A 19,113-nucleotide genomic window follows, 5' to 3' on the forward strand; every position below is an offset into this window, starting at 1 on the left:
AAGTTGAACCATTGTGTCCCCAATTCAACTCCCAAATTTTAACTACTACATTACACTGCCTCTTGGTTTGCTGAACTTAAATACAGAAAGACTATTTAATGTAGCCCTGAAAAATATACATATGGAAGTATTACTTCAAACAGTATTTTCTCTTGTTTCCATATGCTCCCAAAAATTTAAACACAACAAACTGTTTTACGTATACAATTACATTCTTCCAAGTTCAGTTTCTTTGCCAGATTTGAAGCATCACATGTTTAAACATAAAGCTATTGTGCTGGGTTTCCTAAACATATTACTTTAAATAGTTTTATATGCTGACCATAAAAGCTAACCTGCCATCATAATAATGGGAAAATAATGGTCAAATCCAAACAATCACAGAAGAAAAAAATGTAAAACTGTTTAAAGAACAAAATTTGAATTCAGGAACAGTTTCACAGCAAATCACATAATTATAATGTCTACGTGTTAATCAAAATAGTTTGGCAATTACTCTGCAGCTGCTAAAGCAGTGAGAGATAGCTCAATGCCTTTTTTCCCAGCTTCAAAGTTCTGCTTGCTGTTGACATGACTAATGTTCACTGTCTTCAATAACAGCTAAATTAATAACTATTCTGCTCATTCTCATAGACTGTACCTTCCCAGATTAGTCCCTTCGATGGTTTTCTATACCTAAAACATTTTAATTAAGAAAAACAAACCAAAGCTTGTTTTTAAAAGAGAATATGCCATAAGGTCCATAACATAGTAGATAATGTTTTGGCCAAAGGAGAGAATCGGAGGATATCATTTATACAGACCAAGGAAACTTCCTTGCACTAAGAAACTGTAATGAAGCAGAGGTGATTCCTCTGTACCTCACAGGACTTTTCTAAAGCAGGCTTGGTCACATGCCCAGGCGACTTGGAAACTAGCTCTTTTTTCTGTACACTTCCGAACAAAATATGTAATGTATAGGGAAAAGAATCTATCCTTCACACAATTAGGTAACAGCTCTTTTTGGTTACAGTCAACTTTATTCCTCTTTAATTTTTGTCCCTCAGGAACTGTGGTTTTCACAGCACTCTCTCCATCAATCTTCTCTACAGCAACAATCCCATGAACTCAGTTCTGCTGACAATGTGAATTGAAGTCTAAAGTTAGGCACAGTTATGGATTATGGCCAACACTGCTTAGATTGAACAATCATTTGTCTGGTTTTCTGTTTGAGCATGAGGTTGGACTAGAAGATCTCCAAGGTCCCTTCCAACTCTGTTATTCTGAAAATTCCAAGCCAACAATCTTCTCTGCTGAAAGGTTGAGCAGATGTAGGGTTTCAAAATGTATTTCTTGAACAGAATTAATTGACTTAATGGGGTTAAAGGCATTCCTGTCTTGGCTAAAAAGTCTTTGTTTCAGCATAAGTTCTTGCTCATATTTTAATTGAAGGAACAATACACTTACATCATCAAAGTCAGCAATGATCTCATTTAGAAGCCTGAGACATTCTAAACCTTCTTTGTTAACATCAGATTCTGTATAAAATTCTTTGAAATCTGGAATGGAGGCAAACATGACGCAGACGCAATCATACGACTGGTGGTATAAATCCTGTTGTTGAGAGACGAATAAGAGACAATGTTATCCATGTTCTCAGCAGAAGCCATACATCAAATAATAATAAAGAAAAAAAAGGCAAAAGCGCTAATGATTTTTATAAAATTATACAAAGATAAGCTTAAATCAACTTTGCGTTGCTTCTTGCTTTAGTTTCATTAAAAACCATTTATTAAATGAAAAGCATTTATTAATTTGATTAAACTATTAAATTAAAATTCATCTGTATGCCAAGTATCCTGAACTACAACAAACTATGCTGGTCATCACCAAAAGTATTTGATAGACCTTTCAGCATTTCTGTGATACACATCTCAACTACCCAATTTGATGTAGTGGTGAGAGGAAAGGCCTAGAAACCAGAAGGCTCTGAGTTCTAATTCTGTCTTAGGAATGAAAGCTGGCTGGGAGATTTTAGGTCAGTCACTCTCTATCAGCTCTCTCACTGCATTGCTGTTGTTGGAGAAAATAGGAAGCAGGAATATTAGGTATATTTGCCACCATGAGTTGACTAATCTCTTTTAAAAGGTCTTAATAATTAATAGGCATAATTCATGTAAGATTGTGATATGCAAGATATACTTCATATACGTCATAATCCTGCTATCTTAATTGGAGATTGAAAAAGTTATATTATTTGGAAGAATGAAATAGGACACTGCTTTCTTTCATATTTTTAATTAGATTGGAAATGTATGAAAAAGATTCTTGCCAAAGGAAGTCAACATTATTTATCATCAAAGCATTGTTCAGCATTTCTAGCAGAGAATGCTGAAAAGAAACCCCAGTCCAAAACTATTTACATATACAGTTCCCACACAGCTGTGCTTCCATATGCATTTTAGTGGGGGGTGGGGATTTTAGGATTTTCTGTGTGCATATGCATAATTTTCCAGTGATATGGCCTAGTGCAAGTAAATTGCTGGTTGTCTGTTACTGTTGTGCAGGCTGCAACAGATCAATAAGACAGATATTATATCATGAGGCTGAGCCTTAATTCAGAATTTGGAAGTCCTTCCAACTCGGTAAACATATGGTGATATTATATTAGTATTTGGAAGTCCTTCCAACTTGGTAAACATATGGTGATATTACATTAGCATGCTTGATAGAGGTCTTTCTAAGCAGCAAATGATCACTTGGAATGATGAAATTTTAGTTATAAATCACAGAAATATGTGTTAGGAATGATAGTCACCTAACAGTTGGGTTGGCAATATATAAACCAGGATAGTTATTTAATACCGTTGTATCTTTAAGAGAGTGCTGTAATTGTGATTGGCTGAGGTTCCTCCGATGGTCATAAGATGGAGCCAGAAACCGGGTTTGCTCTCTTCTTACATTTCCCTATTGCCTTTTGCCTGATCATTATTCTGCTGGAATTGCTGTGAGTCTTGCAAACTGTTAGCAAACTCCATTTACTGAACTTCGTTTATGATACTGGACTTTGTTTTTGGATTATCCCTGGACTGATTGTATTGAATACTAACTGCTTTAACCATGTATGATTTGGACTGTTTGTTGGACTTTGTTTACCCATTTACAGGAAGTAAAACCTACATTTTACTATTCAGTGAATCTGTATGCTGGTTGTGTGTTATTCCTCACCACTCTCACTATGTTTCCCTGAGTGTACTCATTCTCCTAATGGGGAATACCTCAACACTGGTTATGGGCCCAGTTCATACCAGACTCAGATAACTGAGAGTTAGTGTGAATATGCAATACCGAATACAGACAGCTGTTTATTGTTTAATCGTGGGTTACTGTCCTGGCAAAGATGGCACAAGACCCGTCAACAAGTCTATCACTAATAACTCGGTTGGATGGAACAAAAACTATGTTTCCTGGTCTATGAAGTGCAGTCCAGTTCTGCGTAGGGAACGGTTATGGGCTGCAGTTCTGGATCCACCGGATGTAAATGCTTGGGATCCAAATAATGAGGACGATGCCAAAAAGTTAGCTGACTTTAAATGGAACAATGAATGAGTTCTTTGTATAATTGGACTAACACTGAGTGATCAGTAGCTAGTCCATATTCATGGAGAAGAGTCTGCTGCTAGGTATTGGAGAATTCGAAGAGGATTTATGTTCATGGGAGTGTAGATGCACACATACATCTTACACGTAAACTGTTTAGCGCACGTCTTCTGAAATGTGGAGATATGTTAGCTCATTTGAACTTTAAGAAAAGAACTTTTCAAGAGCTACATGAGAAGGAACTGATTTTTTCAGAGCTACATCAGGTTTACATCATTCTTTCCTCACTGGATGAAAGTTATGATGATTACATATCTTCACTGGAAGTCCTGACCAGAAATAAACTGACATTGACTGACATAACCGGATGATTGTTAGAAGAGGCAAGACGAAGGCAGGATAGAGACCAACTGAGAGAGAAACAACTACAAGAAGAGGATTTGTTTTCAACTGCCTATACTGTTAGGAAATGTTTTTCTTGTGGGGCTAGGGGACATATAGCTAGATTCTGTAAGAAAGGAAAACGACAGAATACTGGTGATCACCAGAAGTCTAAGAAGAATATTAATTTAGCTATGTCTAGCAATTCAACTGTAAACTATGATTTGTGGGTAGTTGATAGTGGAGCATCGCAGTGCATTACTAGAAATAGAGAGAGGTTTGTAAAGATGTCTACGAGTAAGCAACATGTATCACTGGCAAATGGATGGAAGATGAAAACATCTGGCGAAGGTACTGCATATTGTTCATGTGTAAATAAGCATTTATCTATGTTATATGTACCTAAACTGAAATTTAATGTGTTATCAGTAAGGGCTTTAGTTAATATTGATTAAGTAGTAACCTTTAGGGGAGATAACTGTATAATAGAGAAAGAGAGTAAGTGTTACTGCTACTTTAGAGAATGATTTATATGTTATACATGAAGACCAATTGCAGATGGCTAACTCAGTTTATAACAATGTTAAGCCATATGACGAATGTATACCTTTACTGCATAGACGTCTGGGGCACATTAATTTCAAAATGCTGAAACACACTATTAAATCGTCAGAGGGGATAAAATTAAAACCTTGGAGCAAGTACTTAAACTGTAATGCCTGTAATCAGGAGAAAAGCAAGGTTATTCTAGCAAACAGACTAAATGGGTTTAAGACCAAAGAACCTTTAGAGGTTGTTTTTGTTGACATAATTAGTCCTAAGAAATCTAGTTTGGGAGGTGCCTGCTATGTTTTGAGTATAACGGACCTTTACTCATGGTATGGTTTCTGCTATCTAATGTAAAACAAAACAGAAACGTTCCAACATTTCTTTAATTGGCTAAGATTTGCAGAAAGGAAAATGAGACATAAGGTAATTACTTTAGTTACAGATAACGGGACTGAGTTTATTAATAATAGATTTCAAACGATGTTGAAATTGGCTGGTATCGAGCATAAGCGTTCTGCACCTTACAGGCCACAACATAACTCGTTTATAGAACGAAGAGGACAAACGTTACAAGCCATGGCTCGCACTGTTATCTGATTCAGATTTGCCTGAAACACTATGGGGTGAAGCCATAATGTGTAACAACCATGTGTTAATGTGGTGAACACAATAACTGGTGAATTGCCATTTACTCGTTGGCATGGCAGAAAACCAAATTTAAGTTGTCTACACACATTTGGAGCTCCAGCATGGGTGCATATTCCCTCACAAGTAAGATTAAAAGGGCATCCTAGAGCTAGGAAATTATTTTTCGTAGGTTATGAGGCCAACCATAGATCATTTAGATTTTGGGATCCAGTCACAGCTAATATTTACTGTAGCATTAGTGCTAAATTTCTTGAGCACGTTGGGTGGAATAAACTAGAACAGGAATCCAACAATGAAGTTATTATCGACACCCAAGTAGTCCCTAATGATGAGATAGTTAAACCATCAATAGCCATTAAAGAGGAAGAATAGGCACAGGAGGAGGTAGAAGAACAGGAGCAGGTGGAACAGGAGAGTCCACCAGTAAGCCCTGAGTTGCCTAGATGTTCAACCCGTGAAACATGACCACCAGATAGATATCAGGCTAGTATAGTATCCCAAGTAAATATAGTTCCTACTAACTATAATGAACTGAAACTGTATCCTGCTAAGGATCAGGCTGCTTGGCAGGAAGCAATGGATAAGGAACTGGAATCCTTACAAAGTTTGGAGGTATATGAAAATGTCAGGTTACCACCAGGTGAGCATGCCATAGGGTGTAAATGGATTTATAAAATTAAGACAGGTGTGGATGGGACTGTTACCCATAAAGCCAGGTTAGCAGCACAAGGGTTTGATCAGTTAGCCAACGACTATGACAAGGTGTTTGCACCTAGTCTGAAGGCTACCACATTACGAGCAGCATTAATGTGGGCAGCTAAAACTAAATACACAATAAACCATTTAGATGTAGAGACAGCATATCTTCATGCACCGTTGCAACATACTATATATTTAAAGAAGCCTTTGGGAATAAAAACTGATAACAAAACTGATTGCTGGAGATTAAAAAAGAGTCTTTTATGGCTTGAAGCAATCAGGCTATGAATGGAACCAGTGCATAGTGAAGGAATTAACAAAGATAGGTTTTGTAACTGGCATGGCTGATCCATGTTTATTCAAAAAGGAAAGTAATGGTGTAATTTCATTGCTGCTAAGTTCACTGATGACATAGCATTAATCACTAAGAATGATCAAGAAGCTACTGAGATTATTTCACTGTTAGAGAAGAAATTTAAAAAAAACATTTAGATGAGATTAAACAGTATCTTAGTTTAAAAATAGATAAAACTAGGGGAGGCTACAAAATCTCACAGGCAGATAAAATTAACCAGTTACTGAAGAACTTTAAAATGGAACTTTGTAAGCCAGCTAAAACACCAATGAGCCAGGTGTTTAGCCACAGTGTTGTGCAAAGTCCTGTTTTTGATAAAATCATCTATCAGTCATTGATCAGTAGCTAATCCTATTTTAGTAATTGGTCTAGGCCAGACATAGCATATCGTATCAACCAATTAGCCAGGTTTAATACTGAGTCTACTGAAAGGCACTGGCAAGCTGCTAAGCATGTGTTGAGATATCTTAAACAAACGATGCATTATGCATTATATTTGGAGCTTAAGGATGAACTAAGTTTAACTGCATATGCTGATGCAAGTTTTGCTACAGATGTACCTACACGTAAATCAACGTCAGGTACTGTAGTGTTATTAGGAAAGGTGTTAATTGGATGGCGATCTATTCTATGTCTGGCCTAGAACAATTACTAAGATAGGATAAGCTACCAATCAATGACATCTCACCCTAAAGAGTTAATGCATCCCTGTTCTTTGGAAAGCTCCAAGGAATTGCTTTGAAGACTTTTCCTAGTTTTTGGTGCTCAAGTATATATGCAAGAGAAAACTTGTTGCAGAGCTGCTAGAAAAATCAAGCAATCATGCACTCAAAAGAATGCAGAGAAAACTGGCTTCCAAAGCCTGCAGCTACTTTATCCTTCCAGGAAGGGAACTTCGCTCTTGTTCACATGCTGTGACAATTGTCCCTTTTGAAGACTTGAAAAGTTTTCTACTAAACAAATACCGGAACGCTGGAAACTATATAAATAAAACGATCAGGGAACAGAAAACTAACTGTTGATAGTTGTAATACCTAGGTTTCAGATGGAAATGGAAACAGGTAGCTGGGAGAGAATTACTTCCTATGCAAAGCAGGTCATCCTCATAGGTTATAAAAATAATTCCCAGTCTAACAACAATGTTGGTAATATTTTAAATTTCAGAGGGGAAAACAAAGATTTTATCATTTTAGAAAATACTAAAGCAAAAAAGAAATTACACTGAAGTGTTATACCTTGGAAGAATTTTGCTTTGTGAAAACTGTCATCAGGTGGATGCTTGCTAATGGACTAAGTATTTTTTAAATGTCTTCAAATTAGATTTTTTTTAGAATAGAATAGAATTCTTTATTGGCCAAGTGTGATTGGACTCACAAGGAATTTGTCTTGGTGCATGTGCTCTCAGTGTACATAAAATAAAAGATACATGAGTCAAGAATCATAAGGTACAACACTTAATAATAGCCATAGGGTAGAATAAGCAATCAAATCATACTAGGAAACAGTCAATAAAAATTGCAACAAAGTTACAGTCATATAGTCATAAGTGGGAGAAGATGGGTGAAAGGAAGGATGGGAAGATTAATAGCAATAGTAATGCAGACTTAGTAAATAGTTTGACAGTGTTGTGGGAATTTTTACTTCTGATGATTGCTTGGATAGGTCCCTGCAGTTTTCCTGGCAAGATTTTAGGAGTAGTTTGCATTATGTGGCTGAGGGAGAGTGACTGTCTCAAAGCCCCCCTTGGCTTTGTGCCTAAGCTAGGACTAAAACTCACAGTCTCCTAGTTTCTAGACTGGTGTGTTAACCATCACACCAAACTGGCTCTGGTTTTATACCTTTGAGTTGGTTTTTTGACTCTGGGAAACTGCCTGGACAAGTCCTTGCAATTTTCTTGGCAAGGTTTTTCAGAAGTGGTTTGCCATTGCCTCCTTCCTAGAGCTGAGAAAGGAAGTCACTGGCCCAAGTAATTTAAAATATTTTTTAACAATTAAAATGGCTACAATTTTGTATGATTTCAGGATTTTTGCAAGAGACTGTATGAACTGCCAAGTCACAAATGATCTGCTTCTTTCCCCATTCCTTCAAGCCAAGAGATGATTTGGTAAGACTTAAGCTTTTCTTTTTATTGCCTTTGAAGGTATATTCTACACCCTGGTTACAGATCATTGTCTTTTCAGTGCATGTGAGTGATTAATAGAAATGTAATTTTGTGTTGGAATACAGTTTGCAAAAAACACAAAGGTTTGTTTTTTAAGGATTCCTTGCAATAATGAGCCCAAGATCTGGTGACTCCAAATGTATACTGTTTGTTCTGTGTAATTTCCAATACTCACAAACAATATGTTATTTGTAAATTAACAGATATAAAAGAGGGTAAGTCTCAGTGGTTTGTTAAATCCAAATGGCAACAATGTCCTAGAGCAGCGTTTTTCAATCTCAGCAACTCTGCAATATGTGGCTGGGGGAATTATGGGAATTGAAGTCCATATATCTTAATGTTGCTGAAGTTGAAAAACACTGCTTTAGAGTACCATACTCAGTATTTGAGTACCAGAAAAAAAATGCCATTTTTTTTCCAACCCTGTCTTCTAACAAATAGCAAGCAGACTTGGAGTTAAGCTGTTTTGCCACTTCTTACTTTCTAGGGCAGAAAACCTTACAGCAAGGGTCTTCAAACTTGGCAAGTTTAAGACTTGTGGACTTCAACTCCCAGAATTCCTGAGCTAACATGACTGGAGGAGGAATTCTGGGAGTTGAAGTCCACAAGGCCTAAAGCTGTCCAGTTTGAAGACCTCTGCTCTACAGTCTGTGGTTTGTCTTCTGCTCTCTGGAAATTGACCAGGTTAGTTAACTTAAGATGAGAGGTAGTGAGATGGACTGACCTCATTCTTCAAGTTCCTTGCCAAGAAATGTTCAGCCACATGAGCAGGCAGTACATTTTCCAGAAGAAGCCGATTCAAATTCTCCATCGTCTCTATCTCTTCACGTTCTTTTTTGAACTTGTTCTTCCACAGGAAATCTAACCTACAGTAATATTCATTCTGTTACAAAGAGGACACAGAAGTAAAGAAACAATAGGCATCTTGTCCTATCAGATGATTTTAAAGAGAAATATAGCAAGCAGACGAACACAATACAGAAGCCTGATGATGGCAGATGAGATTCTGCCAAAAGTTGCTACAACTTTAAAAGTACAACTATAATGACGTGGGAAAATACCCGAACAAAGCTGAATACCATACATGTAAGTACCCGCGAAAACTTAAGAAAACAAATATATATATATTATATATACATTCACCCCAAGTGATTTTCTTATCCTGATCCATTTAGGGTCTGTGTCCATTTATTTAAATACAGTACAATATTATACCACTTCTACACTCTATGGCATGTGCGTGCTATCATATCTCAAGCTACAATCTCATATACGAAATAAGAGCTGAATGCATAACTTAACATGTTGAACAATGTTAAGTCTCGAGAAGGAGTCCAATGAAACAATTAAGGGAAAAGAGGAATACCACTGAGAATACTGAAGAAGGACACTATTGCTGGGTTTGCTTATTACAAAAGTCATGTAACAAAGCAATTCCCTGAGAAAATAGCTAGGTTCTCAAAGTATGCATAATCCTGAAATACTTAATCTTATTTTAAGTTAGCCTGAAGTCAACCCATCAACCCAGATAATGAGAGATGGTCAAGTATATGAATAAAACACCCAATGCAACTTAAAGTATCTTTGTAATAACTTGCTTTCTATTTGAGAACAAATAACAAAGTTTAAAAATAACTAAAATAACATTAAAAATTATAGTTAGAAAGATGAGCCCAGTGAAAAGTAAGGTGAAACACAATCATGATTAAAAAGGGTGGTGGGGGAAATAAATCAATAAAATAGGAAATAGCTAGTGATTATTCTTATCTTATCCATAGGAGATATATGTCTCCCTTTTTTCTGATGAAAATAATAAAATGTGAAGAGTTGTAATTAAAAAAGCCAATTCCTCTCCTCCTCCTCCTCCCCCTCCTAGCTTATCCTTCCTTAAGCATTTCAAATGTACCTTTTTTTTTAAAAAAAAGGGAAAGCTACCAGGAGTAATTCAGATCCAAATAAATAATAAGTAAAGAAAGAATTAAGGGCAGACTTTTTGGGGGAGTGATATAATTATCTGCAGATATTATAACGGTTCATGGCACAGTCAGCCAGTGTTCAAGCTGGATTTGGCATTTTTATCCACCTATTGAGTCCTTCCCAAGGACTTTATTATTATTAATTATTAAATCAATTTATATAGCCATCCATCTCACAAACAAGCAACTCTACTCTTAGGTGACCTAAAACGGAACTAAAAACAGTGAATAAATACATTAACAAGTATAAAAACCAAGCTAAAACTATTATTATTAAACCATTTTATATAGGAGTTCAAAGCTAGCTTGGGAAGGTAGCTTGAGAAAGGAAAATCCAATGGAAAATCAGTTTCATATTTCAAATCTTTTCCCAATATGTTTTTGGAACAGTCTCAGTGAAGAAATGGAAAAAGTAACTACCGGAATCTAACAGAAACATCTGCATTTTTGAATTGGTAGTGGAAATATCTCACCTCCCTGAAATACTGTTATTCTTCTCTCTGTTCTGTAGAAATATCATGAAAAAAGCTCAAACAGACATATATTTGACCATCTGGTGGGGTGGGAGCAACAGGGAATGGAGAAAGCAATTAATAAAAAACAAACAGAACGAAACGATGAATAATTTTCTTCCATGACTCTCATCGATCATAATGAAAAGAAGGAAAATGTCCCTCCAAAAATGCAAACAAGGGAAAATGTATGGAATGAAAAGTGAGAGAGGTTGCTATATAATACCCAGCCTTTTAAAAAAAATAATGAATAAAAATGACACTGAATCAGAAATTCAGTCACACTTGAATTCATTTAGTATGACTTTTTATTTTTGTTGACAGGGAGAATGAAATATGAGTCTTGATATTAATCTATTTACCAAATAAAAGTAATGACACTGAATAAAGAAATCTACTATTTACATAGCCAATGATAAAAAAAAACTTGCTTCACAAGAAATGCTTCAAATATATTTTACTTATTTTTAAATCTAGTTTCTAAACCTGCCCATTTTGCAATGACTCTGGAAGCATGCATATTAAAAGCATATCCAATGCAATAAAAACAAAAAATAATGTGGTAACTCAAGGACTAATCCACCCAGCACGTTAATAACGTGCTCACAAAAGAGAGATACTTCTCTAATACAGAATCTGAGGAAAGAGTTAAATCTTTGAGACCTTTTTTGAAGAACAATTCAAACCTCTGGGGAGATGCTATGTTACAGAGCAGCTCTGCTACAGACAAGAGTTGTCATTAAAGTCCCATCAAATGACACCGTTTTACAGATAAGGCCCATAAGGTCTTACCAGTTAGAAACGATGGGAGAATAGTTGCCTTCAGATAATCAGACCTTATATGCCATGAAGCGCTTTATAGGTCCCAACCAGCACCTTGAAATGCCTCCTGATGGATAGCCAGTGCTTTGCAAGCGACAGAGATGTCACCAACATAGGCCCCTAAGAGTCTGTACCATCGTATTGTGGACCGGCTGCAGCTTCCAAAGGGTCTTAAGGGCAAGATGTTCTGTTGTTAGTCCACATAGGGTAACTAAGACTTGAGTGAGACAAGATTCATAATTTAGGAAAAGGTGCTTCACAAATCTGGACAAAGGCTTCCTGTCAAGCTATCACCTGCTGTTTTAACAGAACTGCTGCAGTTATGTGATTGTGGGAAGCTGCGAATAGAATTTAGAAGTTAGAATGACTTCATTTGAACGTACACTAATCAGCATACATTAAAATGAAATTTCACTGCATACAGCTCTCAAAGGGTCACTACCTCCAATATACACTACATAAATAAATAAATAAACAAACAAATAAATACATACATACATACAATACTCACATATACTGTATTATATCACACAGCCATAACAGAGAGAAGCTGATAGCCAGACACATGATTGCGGGGGGTGGGTGACTGTCAGAACTTCGAATCCAGGTTCTAAGTATTCCCAAAGGGAATCCATTGTAATTTCGAATGGTCACAAAACAACAAATTGTAAACTGAGGTCTATCTATACCACCTCTCCGCAGCCCATCACAACCAAGACTTTACTGTTTGTTCTCTTTCCACCATCAGTTCTCACTCCTGTACCCTTCAGCTTTCACTTGATACCGGTAGTCCTCGACTTAGGACCACAACTGGGACCAGAATTCTGGTTCCTAAGTGATGCAAGCATAAAGTGCAATGTCGTATGACTATGTTTCTTAGCAACCCCAATCCCAGAACCCCATGGCCATCATTAAGTGAATTTTACCAGTCTTTAGCTGAAGGTCCACCTCAATTCAAGCCATTCTAGGCTTGTTCTCTTCAGCCCTGAGTCTCAGTAGGGTAAGAGATTGTCTTTAACTCTCTCTACCTGAGTTTTAGGCTGTCCTGCAACCTGCCTTGAGGGCCAGCAAGCAGACCCAAAACTATGTGGCTCTGGGATGTTTGCCATGCCCTAGGTAGCCACAGCCACCCCAGCTGCCCAGTCCCATTCACCTTTGCCACCTTATGTTCCACTATCCTAGTCCACATTTGCCATCTTCTTGCTCCTGCTTACAGATGAGACATGCCCAGCCTCACTGCTTGGCTAGGCTGGGCCTAGTTTTATACTACATAAGAAAGAAAAAAGAGGGGGGTGTCAAAAGCAGCCCTTGAACCTCAGTGCAAAGTGCTCTTGGGTGGGTGGGTGCAGAGGTGGTATTCAGCAGATTCTGACCAGTTCTGGAGAACCGGTAGTGGAAATTTTGAGTAGTTTGGAGAACCAGCAAATACCACCTCTGGCTGGCCCCACCCCCATCTATTCTCTGCCTCCCGAGTCCCAGCTGATCGGCTGGGTCTTCATTTGTTGCCCTGCACAGGAGAACAGAGCTGGAAAGCAGGTTAGTGGGGTGGGGAGGGAATGGGGATTTTGCAGTAACCTTCCCCTGCCACACCCACCAAGCCACGGCCACAGAACCAGTAGTAAAAAAATTTGAATCCCACCACTGGCTTAGTGCTCTGAAAAAGAAAAAGGAATTGCTTCTGGCTCCCACCACTCTTTCCAGCAGTGCAAAACCAGCCCCAGTCCAGCCCAGCAGCTGGGCTGGGCATGCCCTATCAGTAGCAGGAGCAAGTAGATGGTGAAGGCCAGCTGGGATGGCAGAGTGCAGGATGGCAGGGGGCCAAAAGAGCATAGATGATGGGAGAGATAAGGATTGGGGGATTTGCAGTATCCCTCAGATATATGGGTAGGTTGCTAAGCACATGAATTTGATCATGTGGCTATGGGGGAACTGCAATGGCCGTAACTTTGGGCATGGGTCATAAGTTCCTTCATCCAGCACCACTATAAGTTCAAGTGGCTAGAGAATGAATGAACAGTCCTAAATTAAGACTACCTATATCTCAGTATTTAAGAGAAGTATCGCAGCTGTATGATGTTTTCTATTTTCCTATTCCCTTTGAAAAGCAATAGAGAGTTAAAATGTAAAATTCAGTATTACAAGTCACTGACTTATAGGCAACAAAGGGAATGCGGAATGGGTTTCTTAAATTCTAAGGACTCTGACATTTCTATGCAGCTCAAAACTCTAGAATCTGTAAGGATAATTTGGTCACAAAAGCAGTCTTTGCTAACACTGCTGTGACAGAAGTAAAAGAAAGTACTGATTAGATTAATTACAGAATTTGATTGTCATGTGCTTTGTAAAGAAACTCCCTACTTAGATGTTTTCCAGAAGATACTTTACATAGTCAATCACATTCTAAATTAAACACAAGCTATCTTGTCAAAATTTATTCAATTTTAAATAGAATTATGAAGACATTAAATGTATTGTGTGCAACCATAGACCTCTACACATGATCTACATAGAGAAAGAGGCAAAACTACGCAACTAATTTTAGTTTAGGAGAGCTCCATCTGTTTTATCTAATAATATATTTCAGACATATTGTTATACCAAGTTATTTCTATTGTTACATATATGTATGTGTGTGTGTGTGTGTGTGTGTGTGTGTGTGTGTGTGTGTATTAGATTCAAATACATTACAAATTTAGTGACCAAAACAACTCTCTTTAATCTTGTAAATTCTCAAGCTTCCTCTTTTTCCTATATGTATTCAAAATGGACAGTGATGTGTGTGTGTGTGTGTGTGTGTGTGTGTGTGTGTCAGTGATGGTATTCAGCTGGTTTGCACTGGTTCAGGTGAACCGGCAGCAAGAATTTGGCATGGGTCGCCGAACTGGCAGCAACATCTTGCTGGCCACACCCCTGACCCGGTCGCCCGGTCTCCACTCACTTGCTCATCCTGCCTGCCTGATGCTCACTCGCTGCGCCCATCCCGTCTGCCCACCCACCCACTTGCCACTTGCCCTGCCCAGTCACTCCTCCCCTCCTGGGTCCTCGTAGCTTGCCATTCTAGCCTTCCCATGTGGTGCCTGCGCCCCAACTGAGCAGCCTGACCTTCCTGCTCACAGGTAAGCCTGCGAGTTGTACTAGCCCCTCCCCCACCATCCCCAGACTTTTCCGGGCCTTCCCTACCATCCCTGGGCTCGGCTGGCTGGCTAAGCCAGCGCAGCTCCATCCCACACGGTGCTTTCCCAGCTTTTCCTACCACGTTGCAGCCATGAGGACAGATGGATGTCCCAGCTGGGGCTGCTGAAAATTGTGCACCGCATGTGCAGCCCCAGCTGAGACATCCACCTGCACTGCCCTCCCACTGCCGCCCACAAGAAAGCAAGCGATTGCTGGAGGTCTTTGGGAGGGTGAGCAGATGCTGCTGCCGCTGTCTGTGGAGGTGCTTTGGGAGGGCTGGAGTGGGGAGGGCGCTCCATGGCCCCATCACCACCTCTGCTCGCAAGAAAGCAAGCAGTTACCAGAGGTCTTTGAGAGGGCGGCCAGATGCTCCTGCCACTGCCACCATCTGCGGAGGTGCTTTGGGAGGCTGGAGTAGGGGGTGCTCCACGGCTCCACCACCACCTCTGCCCGCAAGAAAGCAAGTGGACGCTGGAGGTTTTGGGGAGGGCGGGGGGATGCTGCTGCTGCCGCCATCTGCAGAAGTATTTTGGGAGGCTGGACTGTGTGATCCATGGCCCTGCTACCACCTCCACCTGCAAGAAAGCCAGCAGCCACCGGAAGTCTTAGGGAGAATGCGCCGCCTGCTTTCTTCCTTTTCCTGCCACCCGCTGCTGACTGGAGCTTGTGGGATCATTCAGTTTGTTCTAGACCAGGTGGGTGTGTGTGTGTGGAGAGAGAGAGAGAAAGAGGGAGAAAGAGAGAGAGAGAGAGAGAGAGAGAGAGAGAAAGAAGGAAAGAAAGAGGAAGGGAGAGAAAGAAATGAAAGAAAGAAAAAGAAATAGGAAGAGAGTGGTGTGTGTGAGAGAGGGACAAGAAAGAAAAAGCAAAAAAGAGAGAAAGAAAAAGAAATAGGAAGAGAGAGAAAGAGAGAGAAAACTATGCTATTATTTTTAATTGTTCCATTATTTATCATGTGTTAATATTTTACACTGTCCCTACACCTAGAATGATTTTACTGCCTTTCTTTTGCCCAGGGCTGCCACATATTTTTCAGGGATTTACATGCATTCAATGTCTAGCCCAGAGCATAAATATGCATGTGTTTATTTTGTACATCAGGTTGCATAAGTCCAGCTTAATATGCTATTCCTGGTATGTGATATTTTGTATACATACAAAGAATCTTTGACTTTTAGGCTTGCTGTCGAACAATATGGAGGTTGTATTACATGAATGGCTATTTTATATGTGAAAGTATGAAATAAATTTGAGTAGAGGTCCTGGGAAAGTGTCAGAATAACAGAATAACACTTAGACAGACCTTGAGGGACCTAGTCTTTTCTGAAAAATTTCCAGTGATTGAGCACCAAGAACTTCTGGAGACAGGCAGTTCCACTGGTTAATTGTTCTCACTGTTAGGAAGTTTCTCCTTAGTTTTAGGTTGCTTCTCTCTTTGTTCAGTTTCCACCCATTGCTTCTTGTTTGCATTCTGCTTCTTTGGAAAATACATTGTCCCCCTTCTTTGTGACAGCTTCTTAAAAGCCTGTTGCCTATTACACTCTTGGGCAAAGCATGTGAGCCATTTCCTCCTTTCAGTGCTCCATGAAAGTACATCTATAGTATGTAGATAATAAAGTCAAAGAAAGGTGAACACCATTTTTACAGAACTATAGATACGTTGAGGCTGGGTGTGACAAGGAGTGGCTGGGAGAGAGCGGCCAGACGAGGCACCCCTTGATGTGAGTGACATTGAGTTGGCCACGCCCACCCAATCACATAACCACCAATCACGCCGACCCAGACACATGCCCATCAAGCCATGCCCACCAAATAAGCTACGCCCACAGAACCAGTAGTAAAAAAATTTGAATCCCACCACTGGTGTGTGTGTGTGTATTTCATGTGTGCGTTTGTGTGTTATGTATGTATACACTTTTTAGGGCAGGCAACAGAATTTCATTTTTAATGTATGGCAATATGCTCACAGTAAAAAAACGATAATAAATCATTTATTTATTTATCATCAATTATCTGTCTATGCACCCCATTTATGTATGTTTGTATGGATGGAGACAGAGAGACAGAGATTGAGATAGAGACAGATAGATAGAGCAAGAGCAAGACAGACAGAGAGAGAGCAGATAGACAGACATGATACAATAGATACAATAGCTTTGTGTTCATATAAAGGTAAGACAGATTGCCTGGAAGGAGAAGCTAGGAAAGCCCTAAGAGATTTTCGAAAAATGAATTATACATTGTCTATCCAGAAACTGGATGTAATAATTATTCTGCACCAGGTTTTAGTCCTGCATACATCTGAAATAAAATCTTGTTCAGGTAGCATTTTAACACTGAGTTAATAAGATCATCCTTTTTCATTAGTTAAATGTTAAAATATATCCACAAACTTTTCTGCTATCAATTTTATTAATTTACAAGGACATGCCATTATTAAATGGCCAAATATTTAAAGTACTGAATTATTCTATGACAGGTCCTTGAACAGACCATTTGAATTTTTCTCCGCTTTCAAAATTTAAATAATTTGTTATAGAATGGTTTGATGTTGGCATCACTACCGAAACCTGGATAACATTCAGTTCAATTATGCAATCTCCTTAATTAGTATTCTGTTGCATCCTTCCTCTTTTTACCACTTCCTGTCCAATACTATTTTATGGAGGAGCCATATCATGCAATTTCTATTACTCAAAATTTCAGCTAGCCCTTACAAAAAAGACCTTACTCAAGTCCCATTATAGACTGAAACCACCGAAAAGAAATAAAATAGATAAGAGATTGAGAAGTGAAGCACATAGTACATTTGTCAAAAAAAACAACAACCCACCAATATTATTCTCCAATGAAAAGGTAGGAAAAAAACCCCTATCTTCTTTCCCACTGCTTTTTTCCAATAAGGTGATACTTATTCTTGCAGTTCTTTGCAATATCCATTTTTGACATTTAATATAATTAATGTGTTTTTTGAGTAGTGATTTCTAAGCAATAGTTCTACTAATAACAGTTTTTAGGAGCTTTGCCTTTACTGTTCTGCTTTTTTAATAATTGTTTTCATGTCTTCCAAAATTAAAATGTGTAGCTATTTAAAATTTAGAATAGAATAGAATAGAACTGTAAGGGACCTTGGAGGTCTTCTAGTCCAGCCCCCTGCTCAAGCAGGAGAACCTATACAATCTCAGACAAAATATAAAAAAAGGGGGGGGGAAATCCCTTCTCATTCCTCAAGGTGGTATGTGTCTTTCTCAAGCTTGGATCCTCTTTCCTAAAGCTCTGCAAATTTGAAGGTTCTACGCAGTATCTTAATTGTTCTTAACAACAGGGAACTTTGTTGTTGTCCCTGGGATCTGTTGACCAAGCTTACGTGTTACAGTCCCAAATGCTCCTACTGCCACTGGGACCACTTGTGGCATTTACTGTCCACATCCTCTCAAACTGCTTCTTCAGGTCCTGGTACTTTTCAAGCTTCTTATACTCCTTCCTAATGTTACTGTCATTTGGCACTGCTAAATCTATCATTGCCATCTTCTTCTGGCCCTTGTCTACTACCGGAATATATTAGCCAATACCTGCCTGCCTGCCTGCCTGGATCTGAAAGTCCCATAGGAAGTGTCTATGGAGGAAAAACAGCAGTTCAGGCATGGGACACACCCCTACTGACTCTAATAGTAATTAAGGGATGCTACAAACATTATAAACACAGACACTGGTCATTTCAGCACCATTATAACTAGGAGCAGTTGCTGAATGAGGCATTCAGTAAGCAAGGACTACCTGTAATTGTCCACGAACCATATTAAATTCCAAAGCACAGTGCAATTTATTGGTAAGGTCAAACTTTGGAGGAATGGGAGAGAATCACAGTCTCTATCTACTAATTAACAGTGAGATTGCAAATTAAAAAACTCTATGTGCTTAGTGTGTCTTTGAAGTAAGAGGCCACTTAAAGCTTAATAAGATATTTCTTTGCACTATTCAATTTTCTGAAGTGATAAAAAGACTTTCAATTAAATAGTACATCCTAACAACAATAATTGCAAAGACCACAGGAGAACAATATCTTGATCAAATTCAACAGCTCAATAGTCTTTTGCTACTTCCTGCTGGCCAAGTAAGGTTTCCTTAGTTTCGTACTACAACAGAGCAGAACAAAGCCATAAGTCTGTCACAATGCTAAGCAGCAGGAACAAAAAGGATAGTTCTGAAAGAAAATACAATGGAAACAACAGTGACCTTAGAAAGACATGCGCAAAA

At 38.7% G+C, this 19,113-nt stretch overlaps 1 protein-coding gene and 1 long non-coding RNA gene across 4 annotated transcripts in view; one reads left to right on the forward strand and one right to left on the reverse strand.

Moving 5' to 3' along the window:
- LOC148126292 (uncharacterized) overlaps nucleotides 1–9,356 on the forward strand; it is a 27,506-nt gene extending 18,150 nt beyond the window's left edge. Inside the window, exon 3 of the long non-coding RNA XR_015743070.1 lies at nucleotides 9,229–9,356. This is a non-coding gene — a long non-coding RNA (uncharacterized LOC148126292). The remainder of the gene's footprint in view (nucleotides 1–9,228) is intronic.
- Nucleotides 1–19,113, reverse strand: part of ADCY2 (adenylate cyclase 2) — a 155,569-nt gene that overhangs the window by 13,728 nt on the left and 122,728 nt on the right. For 2 of the 3 annotated variants that reach the window (XM_087930653.1, XM_026700998.2), the window contains exons 20-21: nucleotides 9,097–9,255; nucleotides 1,447–1,593 (exon numbers count right to left, since the gene is read on the reverse strand). In XM_087930653.1, coding sequence (XP_087786779.1) covers nucleotides 1,447–1,593; nucleotides 9,097–9,255 — 306 coding nt within the window. The remainder of the gene's footprint in view (nucleotides 1–1,446; nucleotides 1,594–9,096; nucleotides 9,256–19,113) is intronic. The other variant, XM_087930655.1, reaches the window with a different exon arrangement.

Source organism: Pseudonaja textilis, chromosome 3 (assembly GCF_049901715.1).
Source record: "Pseudonaja textilis isolate UNSWEBS1 chromosome 3, rPseTex1.2, whole genome shotgun sequence".
Classification (NCBI taxonomy): domain Eukaryota; kingdom Metazoa; phylum Chordata; class Lepidosauria; order Squamata; family Elapidae; genus Pseudonaja; species Pseudonaja textilis.